General features: G+C 40.4%; 1 protein-coding gene across 1 annotated transcript in view; it reads right to left on the bottom strand.

The window, feature by feature from the left end:
* The window catches only part of IARS2 (isoleucyl-tRNA synthetase 2, mitochondrial), a 388,062-nt gene that overhangs the window by 34,085 nt on the left and 334,379 nt on the right, over window positions 1-19,598 (bottom strand). The window contains 4 exon segments of the mRNA XM_053712513.1: window positions 2,673-2,687; window positions 2,690-2,747; window positions 2,749-2,857; window positions 18,205-18,350. Of these exon segments, the coding sequence (XP_053568488.1) occupies window positions 2,673-2,687; window positions 2,690-2,747; window positions 2,749-2,857; window positions 18,205-18,350 (328 nt within the window).

The raw sequence follows: 19,598 nt of genomic DNA, 5'->3' as shown, positions 1-19,598 counted from the left end.
AATAGGGAGCAGATGTGTTAGATTTGTGTTATCGCTCTCACACTCTCTCATACTGGTCACTGGAAGTTCAACATGGCACCTCATGGCAAAGAACTCTCTGAGGATCTGAAAAAAAAGAATTGTTGCACTACATAAAGATGGCCTAAGCTATAAGAAGATTGCCAAGCCTGAAACTGAGCTGACCCCAAACACACCTCCAAGACGACCACTGCCTTGCTTAAGAAGCTGAGGGTAAAGGTGATGGACTGGCCAAGCATGTCTCCAGACCTAAACCCTATTGAGCATCTGTGGGGCATCCTCAAACGAATGGTGGGGGAGTGCAAGGTCTCTAACATCCACCAGCTCTGTGATGTTGTCATGGAGGAGTGGAAGAGGACTCCAGTGGCAACCTGTGAAGCTCTGGTGAACTCCATGCTCAAGAGGGTTAAGGCAGTGCTGAAAAATAATGGTGGTCACACAAAATATTGACACTTTGGACATTTCCACTTAGTGGTGTACTCACTTTTGTTGCAAACGGTTTATACATTAATGGCTGTGTGTCAAGTTATTTTGAGGGGACAGCACATTTACACTGTTATACAGGTCTGTACACTCACTACTTTACATTGTAGCAAAGTGTCATTTCTTCAGTGTTGTCACATGAATAGATATAAGAAAATATTTATAAAAATGTGAGGGGGTGTACTCACTTTTGTGAGATACTGTGTGTATATCTATATATATATATATATATATATATATATATATATATATATATATTAGAGCTGCGCATCTTCACCTGTCTCACGATTCGATTATCATCGTAACTTTTCGATACGATTCGATTCTACGATGCATCGCGATGCATCACGATTACTGCCCATGATTTTCATTAACAAATTCAAGCAGTCAGAATTCACTTTTTTTATTTTATCTGCTTTAAAAAAAGGGGATTGCTAAGGGGATGTTTCTAGGATATAAGGTATTATGGTCCTGGGCATGTTAAATAATAATTCTGGACTTGCTCTTTTGTCAGGGAATAATGCACAGTTATGAACCAAGGTGTAATAAATGATTGACTTTTAGCAGAGCAGGTCCCAAATACATAACTAACATAGAATATGTGTGATATAGATGTTTTTTTTAAATAAAAATAATGGATTCAGATTTAAGGTAATAGATATGCTTTTAAAAGGCTATAGGTTTATATGTAACATATACATTTATTTATATACACATACAAAGCACAACTATAATTACAATACCCTGCCACATATTACACTTAGATCATAGATGGGCTGTTATTTTGCTCCCTAAGCTCATATGAGACTAGTATTCTGGGTATTGGAGAGCTTGAAAGGAATGCATGGTATGTGTGAGCAGTGCAGTGTCACCGTTAATGATTAGGGCTCTAAACTGACATAAAAGGTCACCTAATCAATCATGTAGGCTCTCTAAACATATTTATTACAGCTCTGTGATGATCTGCAGCTGGGAAGGAATGCTATGTCATTTCCTCTTACTGGAACCTTTATTAACAACTGCACCAACCACTTATTGAACGGCTTCAATAAGTTGTCCTAGAGGTAAAGGTGCTGGCCGGGTGAATGTGATTAATTAAGCCCTCCCTGCTGTGTCGCCTGCTTCAAGACTAGGAGAGATCTGACAGGGCAGAAGCAGTCTGACCAACTGACAGCAGCCGCGTGTAACACAGTGACTATTTCCTTGTATTATCGCTTCCCTGTTAACTGTTGCGGTCTCTGCTGCATGTTTCCTCTTTGTCAGACCCTAGCCCAGCACCAACGAGCATTTGGTAGTGCATACGAGCAGGCTGACCTTTTACAGCAGTCAGTACTCTGGAGGGATAGATCCTGCCTGTTGTCCGCCGAAAGTGGAAAACCAGCTGTTCCTGGTTGCTGCAATAGGGGCAGCCACAAGGAACAGCTGGTTTTTCCACTTTCGGCGGACAACAGGCAGGATCTATCCCCCAGCGCTCTCTTCTTTCTGTTTCCATCTTTTAGATCACCCGACTCACCACCGGCCTCGGAGAGGAGCTGCCTTCCCTTTTGAATTGGTTTGGTGACTGCACCATTTTTTAACACTCTCATTCAGAATTTTTTGTATCCGGTTGTTTTTTCACTGAACATTTGTTTGCCCTTGGATTATCCACCAATCTTTTTTTACACCACTGATTCAGGTTTTATTCCACCGGATTTTTTTATTTTACACCTTGGGGACAAAAATACTATTAGATATTTTTGGAACACTGAAATATTTATTTATTTTTATACACTGGTTACATGATATGATCTAGTGTGGATAGCACATTTTTTAATTGCACTGTTCTGCAACCTGTATTTATTGTTTATTCGTAGCACTTATTGTTTACTATATGCATTGCTAGTTATAGCTTTATATGTTTTTTGTTCTTTATAACACATTTTATTGTTTTTTTTTTTTTATTATCACTAGCGCACCCTATTGTATGCTCAATTGCATACTCCTTTTAAACAATTTTACTGTGTGTTTAAACCCTTTATAGGGTTAAACACATAATCATGCAAGGTCACTAGTCTAAAAAATACATGCACTACCAAATTAGAGCAAGTAACTTTTTGACTACTGTGGCTCTTTAAGAAGTCTTCTGGAAGCGATATTAAATACTACAATATCAGATATGAAAGAACTCCTACCTCCATTAATTCAAACAGTATACCCCAGGCTCAATCACAATGGTTACTTCGCATTCTGCAGCATTCTTGCCGGGATTGATCCAGAAACACATCTCTGATTGAACATGCAGCCTCTACTGCTTCAACCAGCCCTGGCTTCTTCCACACAGTGTTAGGCTGGATCCAGCCACTGCTGAAAACTGATTCTTAAAACAAAATACATAAATAAGTAAATATATTAAAATTAATAGCTTAAAAAGCATAGAAAGATCGAATTTCACTGTAGATAAAAACCAAAAAGCCCATCAAGTCTACCCATATTACATGTTAAAAAAACCAGGCCCAAGAACTGACCCCTTGGGGAACACCACTAGAAACTGACCCCTCATATTGAATGTACTTTATAAATTGATACCCTCTGCCTTCTATCCTTAAGCCAGCATTCTACCCACTTAACAATCTTAGCATCTACTCAAGGCAATACATTTTGTGAATCGTTTGTTGTGTGGAACACAGTGTCAAATGCTATGCTAAAGTCTAGATATGCAACAATATGGCTCCTCCCATGTCTACTAATTTAGTTACATGGTCAAATAAATCAATTAGATTAGTCTGACATGATCTAACAGCAGTGAAACCATGCTGTCCTTTGTCCTTCTAAGTTGTTTGTCTGATGTTAAGACACAAGTCTTTCTTTAAAAGGTTTCCCGTTCGTTAATTACCTGCAATTGAGTGTCAAACTGACCTAACTATAGTTTGACTCTTCCCTACTACCCTTTTTTATCAAGAGGAGACTACAGTGGCAATTTTCTCGTCTTTTGGAACAAATCTGTTAGCAGTGACTAATTAAATAAATCAGCTAATGGAGTAGCTTATAACGGATTGAAGTTCTCCTAGAAACCTTGGATGAATATTATCTGGACCACAGACTTATTTACTTTTATTTTTGATAAAGCCCTTGAAACATCTTCCTCTGTAAAAGAAAAGTAACTACTCACATTATCATTTAAAGTAACATCCCTTATTATAATCTAACTATCTTTACCATCAGTTGTAAAGACTGAACAAAAGTTCATCTCCTTCCACTACTCGATCATCATTCTTGAGTCTTACTATCCCTCCTTTTGTTTTTTTCACTAATATATCTAAAAAAGTTTTTGTCACCATTTTTTTACAGATTTTCTCTTCTGCATCTAGCTTTAGCCTTTGTTATTAAATGCTTTTTCATTAAAAAATTAATTAAAAAAATTAATTTAGGTGTTTGCCCAATTAAGAAAAATCAGTTGTTCTAAATTCTAAAACTTTTGTTTTACTATGGTTGCACAGTACCTATGCTTGAGTATTAACACCAAAGACTGATGATCACTAGAGCCCTAAGTTTTTACCCACAGATACTTCAGATACTATATCACTGTTATACTAAATCTAATATAATTCCTTTACTTGTTGGTTCTTTTACTTGTTTTTGTTCAAGAGATTCCCCTTGTAAAGATTCCCCTGATTAATGCAGCCCCTTTTCATACATTAAAACATAATTTATGTAAGAACTTACCTGATAAATTAATTTCTTTCATATTGGCAAGAGGTCCATGAGCTAGTGACGTATGGGATATACAATCCTACCAGGAGGGGCAAAGTTTCCCAAACCTCAAAATGCCTATAAATACCCCCCTCACCACACTCACAATTAAGTTCAACGAATAGCCAAGAAGTGGGTGTGATAAGAAAGGAGTAAAAAGCAATCACAAAGAAATTTGGAAAAAATTGTGCTATTATACAAAAAATCATAACCACCACAAAAAAACAGAATTTATGTTTACCTGATAAATTACTTTCTCCAACGTTGTGTCCGGTCCACGGCGTCATCCTTACTTGTGGGATATTCTCTTCCCCCAACAGGAAATGGCAAAGAGCCCAGCAAAGCTGGTCACATGATCCCTCCTAGGCTCGCCTACCCCAGTCATTCGACCGACCGTTAAGGAGGAATATTTGCATAGGAGAAACCATATGGTACCGTGGTGACTGTAGTTAAAGAAAATAAATCATCAGACCTGATTTAAAAAAACCAGGGCGGGCCGTGGACCGGACACACGTTGGAGAAAGTAATTTATCAGGTAAACATAAATTCTGTTTTCTCCAACATAGGTGTGTCCGGTCCACGGCGTCATCCTTACTTGTGGGAACCAATACCAAAGCTTTAGGACACGGATGAAGGGAGGGAGCAAATCAGGTCACCTAAATGGAAGGCACCACGGCTTGCAAAACCTTTCTCCCAAAAATAGCCTCAGAAGAAGCAAAAGTATAAAACTTGTAAAATTTGGTAAAAGTGTGCAGTGAAGACCAAGTCGCTGCCCTACATATCTGATCAACAGAAGCCTCGTTCTTGAAGGCCCATGTGGAAGCCACAGCCCTAGTGGAATGAGCTGTGATTCTTTCGGAGAGGCTGCCGTCCGGCAGTCTCGTAAGCCAATCTGATGATGCTTTTAATCCAAAAGAGAGAGAGGTAGAAGTTGCTTTATGCCCTCTCCTTTTACCTGAATAAACAACAACAAGGAAGAGTTTGTCTAAATCCTTTGTAGCATCTAAATTAGAATTTTAGAGCGCGAACAACATCAAATTGTGCAACAAACGTTCCTTCTTTGAAACTGGTTTCGGACACAGAGAAGTACGATAAATCTCCTGGTTAATGTTTTTGTTAGAAACAACTTTTGGAAGAAAACCAGGTTTAGTACGTAAAACACCTTATCTGCATGGAACACCAGATAAGGAGGAGAACACTGCAGAGCAGATAATTCCGAAACTCTTCTAGCAGAAGAAATTGCAACTAAAAACAAACTTTCAAGATAATAACTTAATATCAACGGAATGTAAGGGTTCAAACGGAACCCCCTGAAGAACTGAAAGAACTAAGTTGAGACTCCAAGGGAGGAGTCAAAGGTTTGTAAACAGGCTTAATTCTAACCAGAGCCTGAACCAAAGGCTTGAACATCTGGCACAGCTGCCTAGCTTTTTGTGAAGTAACACAGACAAGGCAGAAATCTGTCCCTTCAGGGAACTTGCAGATAATCCTTTTTCCCAATCCTTCTTGAAGGACAGGATAGAATCTTAGGAATCTTAACCTTGTCCAAGGGAATCCTTTAGATCACACCAAAAGATATATTTTTTCCAAATTTTGTGGTAAATCTTTCTAGTTACAGGCTTTCTGGCCTGAACAAGAGTATCGATAACAGAATCTGAGAACCCTCGCTTCGATAAGATCAAGCGTTCAATCTCCAAGCAGTCAGCTGGAGTGAAACCAGATTCGGATGTTCGATCGGACCCTGAACAAGAAGGTCTCGTCTCAAAGGTAGCTTCCAAGGTGGAGCCGATGACATATTCACCAGATCTGCATACCAAGTCCCTGCGTGGCCACGCAGGAGCTATCAAGATCACCGACGCCCTCTCCTGATTGATCCTGGCTACCAGCCTGGGATGAGAGGAAACGGCGGGAACACATAAGCTAGTTTGAAGGTCCAAGGTGCTACTAGTGCATCCACTAGAGCCGCCTTGGGATCCCTGATCTGGACCCGTAGCAAGGAACTTTGAAGTTCTGACGAGAGGCCATCAGATCCATGTCTGGAATGCCCCACAGCTGAGTGACTTGGGCAAAGATTTCCGGATGGAGTTCCCACTCCCCCGGATGCAAAGTCTGACGACTCAGAAAATCCGCTTCCCAATTTTCCACTCCTGGGATGTGGGATAGGCAGGACAGGTGGCAGGAGTGAGACTCCGCCCATAGAATGATTTTGGTCACTTCTTCCATCGCTAGGGAACTCCTTGTTCCCCCTGATGGTTGATGTACGCAACAGTTGTCATGTTGTCTGATTGAAACCGTATGAACTTGGCCCTCGCTAGCTGAGGCCCAAGCCTTGAGAGCATTGATTATCGCTCTCAGTTCCAGAATATTTATCGGTAGAAGAGATTCTTCCCGAGACCAAAGACCCTGAGCTTTCAGGGATCCCCAGTACCGCGCCCCAGACCATCAGACTGGCGTCGGTCGTGACAATGACCCACTCTGGTCTGCGGAATGTCATCCCTGGTGACAGGTTGTCCAGGGACAGCCACCAACGGAGTGAGTCTCTGGTCCTCTGATTTACTTGTATCTTCGGAGACAAGTCTGTATAGTCCCCATTCCACTGACTGAGCATGCACAGTTGTAATGGTCTTAGATGAATGCGCGCAAAAGGAACTATGTCCATTGCCGCTACCATCAAACCGATCACTTCCATGCACTGCGCTATGGAAGGAAGAGGAACGGAATGAATGTATCCGACAAGAGTCTAGAAGTTTTGTTTTTCTGGCCTCTGTCAGAAAAATCCTCATTTCTAAGGAGTCTATTATTGTTCCCAAGAAGGGAACCCTTGTTGACGGAGATAGAGAACTCTTTTCCACGTTCACTTTCCATCCGTGAGATCTGAGGAAAGGCCAGGACAATGTCCGTGTGAGCCTTTGCTTGAGGATAGGGACGACGCTTGAATCAGAATGTCGTCCAAGTAAGGTACTACAGCAATGCCCCTTGGTCTTAGCACAGCTAGAAGGGACCCTAGTACCTTTGTGAAAATCCTTGGAGCAGTGGCTAATCCGAAAGGAAGCGCCACGAACTGGTAATGCTTGTCCAGGAATGCGAACCTTAGGAACCGATGATGTTCCTTGTGGATAGGAATATGTAGATACGCATCCTTTAAATCCACTGTGGTCATGAAATGACCTTCCTGGATGGAAGGAAGAATAGTTCGAATGGTTTCCATCTTGAACGATGGAACCTTGAGAAACTTGTTTAAGATCTTGAGATCTAAGATTGGTCTGAACGTTCCCTCTTTTTTGGGAACTATGAACAGATTGGAGTAGAACCCCATCCCTTGTTCTCTTAATGGAACAGGATGAATCACTCCCATTTTTAACAGGTCTTCTACACAATGTAAGAATGCCTGTCTTCTTATGTGGTCTGAAGACAACTGAGACCTGTGGAACCTCCCCCTTGGGGGAAGCCCCTTGAATTCCAGAAGATAACCTTGGGAGACTATTTCTAGCGCCCAAGGATCCAGAACATCTCTTGCCCAAGCCTGAGCGAAGAGAGAGAGGTCTGCCCCCCACCAGATCCGGTCCCGGATCGGGGGCCAACATTTCATGCTGTCTTGGTAGCAGTGGCAGGTTTCTTGGCCTGCTTTCCCTTATTCCAGCCTTGCATTGGTCTCCAAGCTGGCTTGGCTTGAGAAGTATTACCCTCTTGCTTAGAGGACGTAGCACTTTGGGCTGGTCCGTTTCTACGAAAGGGACGAAAATTAGGTTTATTTTTTGCCTTGAAAGGCCGATCCTGAGGAAGGGCGTGGCCCTTACCCCCAGTGATATCAGAGATAATCTCTTTCAAGTCAGGGCCAAACAGCGTTTTCCCCTTGAAAGGAATGTTAAGTAGCTTGTTCTTGGAAGACGCATCAGCTGACCAAGATTTCAACCAAAGCGCTCTGCGCGCCACAATAGCAAACCCAGAATTCTTAGCCGCTAACCTAGCCAATTGCAAAGTGGCGTCTAGGGTGAAAGAATTAGCCAATTTGAGAGCATTGATTCTTGTCCATAATCTCCTCATAAGGAGGAGAATCACTATCGACCGCCTTTATCAGCTCATCGAACCAGAAACATGCGGCTGTAGCTACAGGGACAATGCATGAAATTGGTTGTAGAAGGTAACCCTGCTGAACAAACATCTTTTTAAGTAAACCTTCTAATTTTTTATCCATAGGATCTTTGAAAGCACAACTATCCTCTATGGGTATAGTGGTGCGTTTGTTTAAAGTGGAAACCGCTCCCTCGACCTGGGGACTGTCTGCCATAAGTCCTTTCTGGGGTCGACCATAGGAAACAATTTTTTAAATATGGGGGGAGGGACGAAAGGAATACCGGGCCTTTCCCATTCTTTATTAACAATGTCCGCCACCCGCTTGGGTATAGGAAAAGCTTCTGGGAGCCCGGGACCTCTAGGAACTTGTCCATTTTACATAGTTTCTCTGGGATGACCAACTTGTCACAATCATCCAGAGTGGATAATACCTCCTTAAGCAGAATGCGGAGATGTTCCAACTTAAATTTAAACGTAATCACATCAGGTTCAGCTTGTTGAGAAATGTTCCCTGAATCAGTAATTTCTCCCTCAGACAAAACCTCCCTGGCCCCATCAGACTGGGTTAGGGGCCCTTCAGAACCATTATTATCAGCGTTGTCATGCTCTTCAGTATCTAAAACAGAGCAGTCGCGCTTACGCTGATAAGTGTTCATTTTGGCTAAAATGTTTTTGACAGAATTATCCATTACAGCCGTTAATTGTTGCATAGTAAGGAGTATTGGCGCGCTAGATGTACTAGGGGCCTCCTGAGTGGGCAAGACTCGTGTAGACGAAGGAGGGAATGATGCAGTACCATGCTTACTCCCCTCACTTGAGGAATCATCTTGGGCATCATTGTCATTGTCACATAAATCACATTTATTTAAATGAATAGGAATTCTGGCTTCCCCACATTCAAAACACAGTCTATCTGGTAGTTCAGACATGTTAAACAGGCATAAACTTGATAACAAAGTACAAAAAACGTTTTAAAATAAAACCGTTACTGTCACTTTAAATTTTAAACTGAACACACTTTATTACTGCAATTGCGAAAAAACATGAAGGAATTGTTCAAAATTCACCAAATTTTCACCACAGTGTCTTAAAGCCTTAAAAGTATTGCACACCAAATTTGGAAGCTTTAACCCTTAAAATAACGGAACCGGAGCCGTTTTTTAAACTTTAACCCCTTTACAGTCCCTGGTATCTGCTTTGCTGAGACCCAACCAAGCCCAAAGGGAATACGATACCAAATGACGCCTTCAGAAAGTCTTTTCTAAGTATCAGAGCTCCTCTCACATGCGACTGCATGTCATGCCTCTCAAAAACAAGTGCGCAACACCGGCGCGAAAATGAGGCTCTGCCTATGATTTGGGAAAGCCCCTAAAGAATAAGGTGTCTAAAACAGTGCCTGCCGATATTATTATATCAAAATACCCAGATAAAATGATTCCTCAAGGCTAAATATGTGTTAATAATGAATCGATTTAGCCCAGAAAAAGTCTACAGTCTTAATAAGCCCTTGTGAAGCCCTTATTTACGATCTTAATAAACATGGCTTACCGGATCCCATAGGGAAAATGACAGCTTCCAGCATTACATCGTCTTGTTAGAATGTGTCATACCTCAAGCAGCAAGAGACTGCTCACTGTTCCCCCAACTGAAGTTAATTGCTCTCAACAGTCCTGTGTGGACAGCCATGGATTTTAGTGACGGTTGCTAAAATCATTTTCCTCATACAAACAGAAATCTTCATCTCTTTTCTGTTTCTGAGTAAATAGTACATACCAGCACTATTTCAAAATAACAAACTCTTGATTGAATAATAAAAACTACAGTTAAACACTAAAAAACTCTAAGCCATCTCCGTGGAGATGTTGCCTGTACAACGGCAAAGAGAATGACTGGGGTAGGCGGAGCCTAGGAGGGATCATGTGACCAGCTTTGCTGGGCTCTTTGCCATTTCCTGTTGGGGAAGAGAATATCCCCACAAGTAAGGATGACGCCGTGGACCGGACACACCTATGTTGGAGAAAGGATGGGCCTCATGGACTCTTGCCAATATGAAAGAAATTAATGTATCAGGTAAGTTCTTACATAAATTATGTTTTCTTTCATGTAATTGGCAAGAGTCCATGAGCTAGTGACGTATGGGATAGCAATACCCAAGATGTGGAACTCCACGCAAGAGTCACTAGAGTGGGAGGGATAAAAATAAAAACAGCCATTTCTCGCTGAAAAAATAATCCACAACCCAAAATATAAGTTAATTCTTATTAAATGAAAAGAAAAAAACTTAAAACATAAGAAGAAGAATCTAACTGAAACAGCTGCCTGAAGAAATTTTCTACCAAAAACTGCTTCCGAAGAAGTGAATACATCAAAAACGGTAGAATTTAGTAAATGTATGCAAAGAAGACTAAGTTGCTGCTTTGATCAACTGAAGCTTCATTCTTAAAAGCCCACGAAGTGGAGACTGATCTAGTAGAATGAGCTGTAATTCTCGGAGACGGGACTTGACCTAACCCCAAAATAAGCTGAATGAAACCAAAGCTTTAACCACGAAGCCAAGGAAACGTCAGAAGCTTTCTGACCTTTCCTAGAACCAGAAAAGATAACAAAGCTCTTACCACATCCAAAAGAATGGAAGGATTTCTCCAAAGAATTCTTAGGATTAGAATTCTTATACTGCGCTCTCACCTCACTACCTGTCCCCTAGACCCTATCCCCTCACAGCTACTCCCCTCCCTCTCTGCCACCCTTACCCCTATACTCACACACACTTTCAACCTCTCCTTCAGCACCGGTATATTTCCCTCATTGCTGAAACATGCACTGGTCACACCTATCCTCAAAAAACCTTCCCTTGATCCTACCTCCCCATCCAACTACCACCCTTTTTCCCTCCTCCCTCTTGCATCAAAGCTTCTCGAAAAACTAGCTTATGCACGCCTATCCCATTTCCTTACAATAAACTCCCTCCTTGACCCACTGCAATCTGGATTTCCGTCCCCATCACTCCACAGAAACAGCAATTGTTAAGGTTACCAACGACCTAGGTGTGAATGGAGTAAGTAGAGCGCTGGAAACAGTGATTCCAAACACCTCACAGTAATAAGTCCTTCAGACTAAATTTTGTGTTTATACGAAATGGGGGAGTGGGGCGTGAGGGGCGCTAGTGAAAGCTTAAGAAATCTAATTAGTGAATGTTTCACACAATATGTGTCTGTGTAGTCAATGTCTGCTCGACTAATTACTCTGAATATATAAAACCAATTTTTATCAGTGTTTATTTATATGAGTATATAGTTTGTGTTGTATAACGTTTTAAGATATAGTATGACCATAAAAAATGTGAATGAAGTGCACTGTGTAATGAATCTTGTGCACCCAAAATTCTTTGATTATTAATATACAATACTATATAGAATCAATGCTACTCCTGGAAATTTCATACGTCTTAGATTTCGTGTTCCAAAATGTGTTCACTTACAAAAATATTAATAATCAAAGAATTTTGGGTGCACAAGATTCATTACACAGTGCACTTCATTCACATTTTTTATGGTCATACTATATCTTAAAACGTTATACAACACAAACTATATACTCATATAAATAAACACTGATAAAAATTGGTTTTATATATTCAGAGTAATTAGTCGAGCAGACATTGACTACACAGACACATATTGTGTGAAACATTCACTAATTAGATTTCTTAAGCTTTCACTAGCGCCCTCACGCCCCACTCCCCCATTTTCGTACCAACGACCTACTTACAGCAAAATCAAAAGGCCACTTCTCTCTGCTTATTCTCCTTGATCTGTCCGCAGCCTTTGACACTGTTAACCACCCTCTCTTGCTCCAAACCCTCCAATCCTTCGGCATATGTGACACAGCCCTCTCGTGGCTCTCTTCCTACCTATCAAACCGTACCTTTAGTGCAGCCTTCTCTGGGGCCTCCTCTGCCTCGTCACCACTTTCTGTCGGAGTACTGCAAGGCTCTGTCCTCGGTCCCCTTCTCTTCTCAATCTACACGTCATCACTAGGATCCCTAATAAAGTCCCATGGTTTACAATATCATTTGTATGCCGACGACATCCAAATCTACTTCTCTGAACCAGACCTTTCTCCTTCCTTGCTAACCCGTGTCTCTAACTGTCTTTTTTACATCTCCAACTGGATGTCCTCTCACTACCTCAAGCTAAATCTCTCCAAAACTGAGCTCCTTATTTTCCCCCCTTCTTCAAAACTCTCCACCCCCAATCTCTCTATAACTGTCGACAACTCCATCATTACCCCTACCCCGCATGCCCGATGTCTCGGGGTCACATTTGACTCAGATCTTTCTTTCACTCCTCACATTCAGTCATTGGCTAAAGCCTGCCGCTTCCACCTTAAAAATATCTCTAAAATTAGACACTTCCTTACACAAGACACAACTAAGATTTTAATCCACTCTCTCATCCTCTCCCGCCTCGATTACTGCAACTCTGTCCACTATGGTCTCCCCACCTACCGCCTAGCTCCTTTACAATCCTTAATGAATGCCTCTGCCAGACTCATCTTCCTTACAAGTCACTCTTCATCTGCTGCACCACTCTGCCAATCTCTTCACTGGCTTCCTCTTGCCTCTAGGATCAAACACAAAATTCTCACTTTGACATACAAAGCCCTCAACTGCACTGCTCCCCCCTATATCTCAGATCTTGTCTCCAGATACTCTCCCTCCCGTCCCCTTCGCTCTGCTCACAACCTCCTACTCTCCTCCTCTCTTGTCACCTCATCAGACTCCCGTTTACAGGACTTCTCCAGACTGGCTCCTATCTTGTGGAACTCTCTGCCTCAAGACTCTCTTCTAGTTTTAAAAGCTTCAAGTGCTCCCTAAAGACTCTACTGTTCAGGGATGCATACAACCTACGCTAACTTTTCTTTATACCAGTTCCTCCCCTCCATTGCTATCCGCTGAACCCCACTAGCATGTAAGCTTAAGAGTCCAGCTGTTTGTTGATCACCTTCTCAAGAGCTGACTACAACAGTGCAACTCTTGGCAGGGCCCTCTACCCATTTGACCCCTATAACTGTTTTTTTTGTACTCCGCCTTTGTTAATAGCGCTGCGGAATCTGTTGGCACTCTACAAATAACCGATAATAATAATAATAATAATAGGATTAGGACACAAGGAAGGGACAACAAATTATCTATTAATGTTGTTAGAAATCACAACCTTAAGAAAGAATTTAAATGAAGTCTGCAAAACCGCCTTATCTTGATGAAAAATCAGAAAGGAGATTCACAATAAAGAGTAGATAATTCAGAAACTCTTCTAGCAGAAGAGATGGCCAAAGGAACAACACTTTCCAAGAAAGTAGTTTAATATCCAAAGAATGCACAGGCTCAATGGAGGAGCCTGTAAAGCCCACAAAACCAAATTAAGACTCCAAGGAGGAGAGATTGATTTAATGACAGGCTTGATACAAACCAAAGCCTGTTAAAAACAGTGAATATCAGGAAGCTTAGCAATCTTTCTGTGAAATAAAAAATTCTAGGAATTCTGAAAGAATGCCAAGCGAATTTATGAAAAGAACACCATGAAAATAAGTCTTCCAAACTCGATAATAAATCTTTCTAGAAACAGATTTACGAGCCTGTAACATAGTATTAATCACTGAGTCAGAGAAACCACTATGACTAAGCACTAGGCTTTCAATTCCCATACCTTCATATTTAATGATTTGAAATCCTGATGGAAAAAAGGACCATGAAACAGAAGATCCGACCTAAATGGAAGAGGCCAAGGTTGGCAACTGGACATCCGAACAAGATCCGCATACCAAAACCTGTGAGGCCATGCTGGATCTACTGGCAATACAAATGACTGTTCCATGATGATTTTGGATATCACTCTTGGAAGAAGAACTAGAGGCGGTAAAATATAAGCAGACTGATAACACCAAGGAAATGTCAATGCATCCACTGCATCCGCCTGAGGATCCCTGGACCTGGAAAGGTACCTGGGAAGTTTTTTGTTTTTTTAGATGAGATGCCATAAGATCTATTTCTGGAAGCCAACACATCTGGGTGGAGGTACCATTCTCCCGGATGTAAAGTCTGACGACTGAGGTAATCTGCTTCCCAACTGTCTATACCTGGGATATGAACCGCAGAAATTAGACAGGAGCTGGATTCCACCCAAACAGGTATCCAAGATACTTCTTTCATAGCTTGAGGACTGCAAGTCCCACCCTGATGATTCACATATGCTACAGTTGTGATATTGTCGGTCTGAAAACAAATGAAGGGTTCTCTCTTCAACAGAGGCCAAAACTGAAGAGCCCTGAGAATCACACGGAGTTTCCAAAATATTTATTGGTAATCTCGCCTCTTGAGATTTCCAAACCCTTTGTGCTGTCAGACATCCCCAAACAGCTCCCCAACCTGAAAAGACTTGCATCTGTTGTGATCACAGTCCAGGTTGAACGAACCAAAGAGGCCCCTAGAACTATACGATGGTGATCTAACCACCAAGTCAGAGATAGTCAAACACTGGGATTTAAGGATATTAATTGTGATAACCTTGTATAATCCATGCACCATTGATTCAACATACAAAGCTGGAGAGGTCTCATATAAAGACGAGCAAAGAGAATCACGTCCGATGCTGCAGTCATGAGACCTAAAACTTCCATGCACATAGCTACGGAAGAGAATAATAGAGACTGAAGGTTCCGACAAGCTGAAACCAATTTAAATTGTCTTTTGTTTGTTAGAGACAGAGTCATGGACACTGAATCTATCTGGAAACCTAAAAAGGTGACCCTTGTCTGAGGAATCAAGGAACTTTTTGGTAAATTGATCCTCCAACCATGTCTTTGAAAAAACAACAGTAGTTGAATCGTGTGAGATTCTGCAGAACGTAAAGACTGAGCAAGTACCAAGATATCGTCCAAATAAGGAAACAAATTGAAAGTTGGTACTCTTACATATCGATTCAAAATTTTTAGATCCAAAACTGGTCTGAATGAAATTACTTTCTTTGGGACAATGAATAGATTTGAATAAAACCCCAGACACTGTTCCTGAAACGGAACTGGCATGATTACCCCAGATAACTCCAGGTCTGAAACACACTTCAGGAAAGCCTAAGCCTTTACCGAGTTTGCTGGAATGCGTGCGAGAAAAAAAATCTTCTCACAGGCGGTCTTACTCTGAATCCTATTCTGTACCCCTGAGAGACAATATTCTGAATCCAATGATTTTGGACCAAATTGATCCAAACATCTTAGAAAAATCTTAATCTGCCCCCTACCAGTTGAGCTGGAATAAGAGCCGCACCTTCATGCGGACTTAGGGGCTGGCTTGGATTTATTCCAATTTGAAGAAAGCTTCCAATTGGAAACAGATTCCTTGGGGAAGAATTAGGTTTCTGTTCCTTATTTAAGAACAAAAACGGATAGAAGCTTTAAATTTACCTTTAGATCTTATCTTGAGGCAAAAAAACTCCCTTCCCCCCAGTGACAGTTGAAAATATTGAATCCAACTGAACCAAATAATTTATTACCTTGGAAGGAAATAAATAGCAATCTGGACTTAGAAGTCATATCAGCATTCCAAGATTTAAGCCACAAAGCTTTTTTTAGCTAAAATAGCTAAAGACAGAGATTTAACACCAATTTTGATGATACCAAAAAAAAGCTTTACAAATGAAATTATTAGCATGTTGAATCAATGCTAGACAAATCATGATTCGATACTTCTTGCGCTAAAGTTTCCGACCAAAAAGTTGAAGCAGCTGCAACATCAGCCAAAGAAATTGCAGGCCTAAGAAGAAGACCTGAAAATAAATAAGCTTTCCTTAGAGAAGATTCAAGTTTCCTATCTAAAGGATCTTAACAAGAAATAATATCTTCCGTAGGAATAGTAGTACGTTTAGCAAGAGTAGAGATAGCATTATTAATTTTGGGGATCTTTTCCCAAAACTCCAATCTAATTGCTGGCAAAGGATACAATTTTTTAAACCTTAAAGAAGGAATAAAAGTACCAGGCCTATTCCATTCCTTAGAAATCATATCAGAAATAGCATCAGGAACTGAAATAACCACAGGAGGTTTAAAAACAGAATTTAAATGTTTACTAGCGTTAAAATCAAGAGGACTAGTCTCCTCAATATCCAATATAATCAACACTTCTTCAACAAAGAACGAATGTACTCCATTTTAAATAAATAAGTAGATGTGTTAGTGTCAATATCTGAGGAAGGATCTTATGAATCAGATAGATCCTCATCAGAAGAGGATAATTCAGTATGTTGTCGGTCATTTGAAATTTCATCAACTTTATGAGAAGTTTAAAAAAGACCTTTACATTTATTAGAAGGCGGATGGCAGACAAAGCCTTATGAATAGAATCGGCAAAAAAATTCTTATAAATTCACAGGTATATCTTGTACATTAGATGTTAAAAGAACAGCAACAGGCAATGTATTATTACTGATGGACACATTCTCTGCATGTAAAAGTTTATCATGACAATTTATTACAAACCACAGCTGGAGAAATAATCTCCATAAGATTACAACAAATGTACTTAGCTTTGGTAGAACTGTTATCAGTCAGCAGGATTCCAACAGTATTTTTTGAGACAGGAACAGAATGAGACACCTTGCAAAATGTAAGAGAAAAAACAACATATAAAGCAAAATTATCAATTTCCTTATATGGCAGTTTCAGGAATGGGAAAAAAATGCAACAGCATAGCCCTCTGATAGAGAAAAAAGGCAAGAGGCACATAGGAATGGGGTTTAAATTCTGAAAATATTTGGCGGAAAGAATGACGCACAAACAGAGAAAAATTTTTGGTGCTAACAACATCCGGAAATGACACACTCGCGTCATTGAAGACGCAACCTTGTGAAAGGTCTCGGCGTCGACAAAGACGCCGGAAATGACGAATTTGCGCGATCGCACGGAACTTTGCACCAAAAATGACGCAATATAGTTTGGCATTTTGCGCCCTTGCGAGCCTAATTAAGCCCGCAAATTTAAAATGACAGTCAATTGCAAAAAGACTATACCCAGGTAAGAAATACATTTTCCTAAAAAAATGCATTTCCCAGATATGAAACTGACAGTCTGCAAAAGGAAATATACTGAAACCTGAATCATGGCAAATATAAGTACACTACATATATTTAGAACTTTATATAAATACATAAAGTGCCAAACCATAGCTGAGAGTGTCTTAAGTAGTGAAAACATACTTACCTGAAGACACCCATCCCCATATAGCAGATAGCCAAACCAGTACTGAAACAGTTATCAGAAGAGGTAATGGAATATGAGAGTATATTGTCAATCTGAAAAGGGAGGTAGGAGATGAATCTCTACGACCGATAACAGAGAACCTATGAAATAGATCCCCGTGAGGAAAACCATTGCATTCAATAGGTGATACTTCCTTCACATGCCTCTGACATTCACTGTACTCTGAGAGGAATCGGGCTTCAAAAATGCTGAGAAGCGCATATCAACGTAGAAATCTTAGCACAAACTTACTTCACCACCTCCATAGGAGGCAAAGTTTGTAAAACTGAATTGTGGGTGTGGTGAGGGGTGTATTTATAGGCATTTTGAGGTTTGGGAAACTTTGCCCCTCCTGGTAGGATTGTATATCCCATACGTCACTGGCTCATGGACTCTTGCCAATTACACGAAAGAAATATAGATTATAGTATCATGTGCTCCATATTATAAACATAAGTGTACCAATCAAACCAGTATCTTAACTAAATAAGTTTGTTCCAGTTGTTTACCCAGTGAATATATATATCACAAAATGTTCTATGGATATTGTCATCAATATTAACTATTGTTAATAGGCCTAGCTTATCCCGTGTAACTAGCAGTCTGTACCTTTTTTATAGGGTATATACTGAAAAACCTCTTCTGCTAAATGGGGCAGAATTGGAGCAAATGAGCGAACTACAATATCCAATGCCTGAGCTAAAACAGTTTGGCAGGAAAGCCGTTTGGGGTCTCTCTCTTCTTCACAGTAAAGCCTACATTAACAACAAAAAAATACAAATTAGAAAGATTTTTTTTAAATCAACAAAATCATATTCCATTGGTTTCAATTGGAATTTTTTATTTAAATATGTTTTTTTTCTTATTATTACAATGTTTTTTAAGGCAATATCTATATAAAGATAGTTTTCTATTTAAGATACATTATAATCTAAAGGTTACTCATCTTGAAATAAGGATTCATTTTAATTATGTAGCATGAGGCTGTATAATAATAGCTGTAATGTTAAACTTTTTGGTTAAATTAAAGTGATGGTAGACTTCATATGTTTTAAAACCGTGTCCGGAATCTAAGCAATATTTTAGATGGACTTTAATTGATCACTTGTAATGAAGATACGCTGCAACTTACTTTTTAATCTAATCTAGCCTTTCTATTCTAATACCAAATACTCTAGCCGCCGACTCCAAAACTCATATTTTTTGTGAGCGAACAGTTTAAACTGTTCTCCAATCAGTGCTCTAGCTACAAAAACTGTGCCATACGGATAGAGCATTGATTGGAGAACAGTTCAATCCATTAGCTCACAAAAATATGAGTTTTGAAGTGGGCTGTCCTGAACATGGGGTATTAGAATGGCACGGCTAGATGAAAAAGTAAATTACAGTGTATCTTTTTCAAACGTGATCAATTTAAATCTAAAATATCGCTTAAATTCCGGGCCTGATCAGGGCCGGACTGGGAAATCAGACCAGCCCTGGAAATTTTTATAGACTGGCCCAGCCCCGCCCCCTCCTGCCGAGCCCTGCCCCCTCCTGCCCAGCCCCGCCCCCTCCTGCCCAGCCAACTATGCCCCCTGGTTTTATTTAAGACAGCAAAGCATTGGCATTAGGACAGCAGCACAATGTGAAGCCACTAGCTTCAACTCTGATATGGGCTTTGCTGTGATAGAAACTGGATGGCTAGGCTACTTTACAGTCACAGTGCATAATCATGATCTGCAATACATATAAGGACACCAATCCCTTTCAGAATTGTGAGAAAGTATGCACGTGCCCATATACCCACACTTGAACAACATCACCCAGCACAGGTTGGTACCTGCGTGGCTAATAAAGACTGATCCTTAGAAACTATTAGAATAGATCCCCTCTCTGTGACATTGAATCAGCTGCCAGTAAGTGTACTGTTTTATGTCTGGCAAATAGGACATGTAATTATAACATCAAAATGTCTCTTTAAGGGATTGGACTGTAACTAAATCTCATATTACATTTTTACC

Source organism: Bombina bombina, chromosome 4, assembly GCF_027579735.1.
Source record: "Bombina bombina isolate aBomBom1 chromosome 4, aBomBom1.pri, whole genome shotgun sequence".
Classification (NCBI taxonomy): Eukaryota; Metazoa; Chordata; class Amphibia; order Anura; family Bombinatoridae; genus Bombina; species Bombina bombina.
Note: the sequence above shows the minus strand (reverse complement) of the source record. Positions and strands in the feature narration are given on the sequence as shown.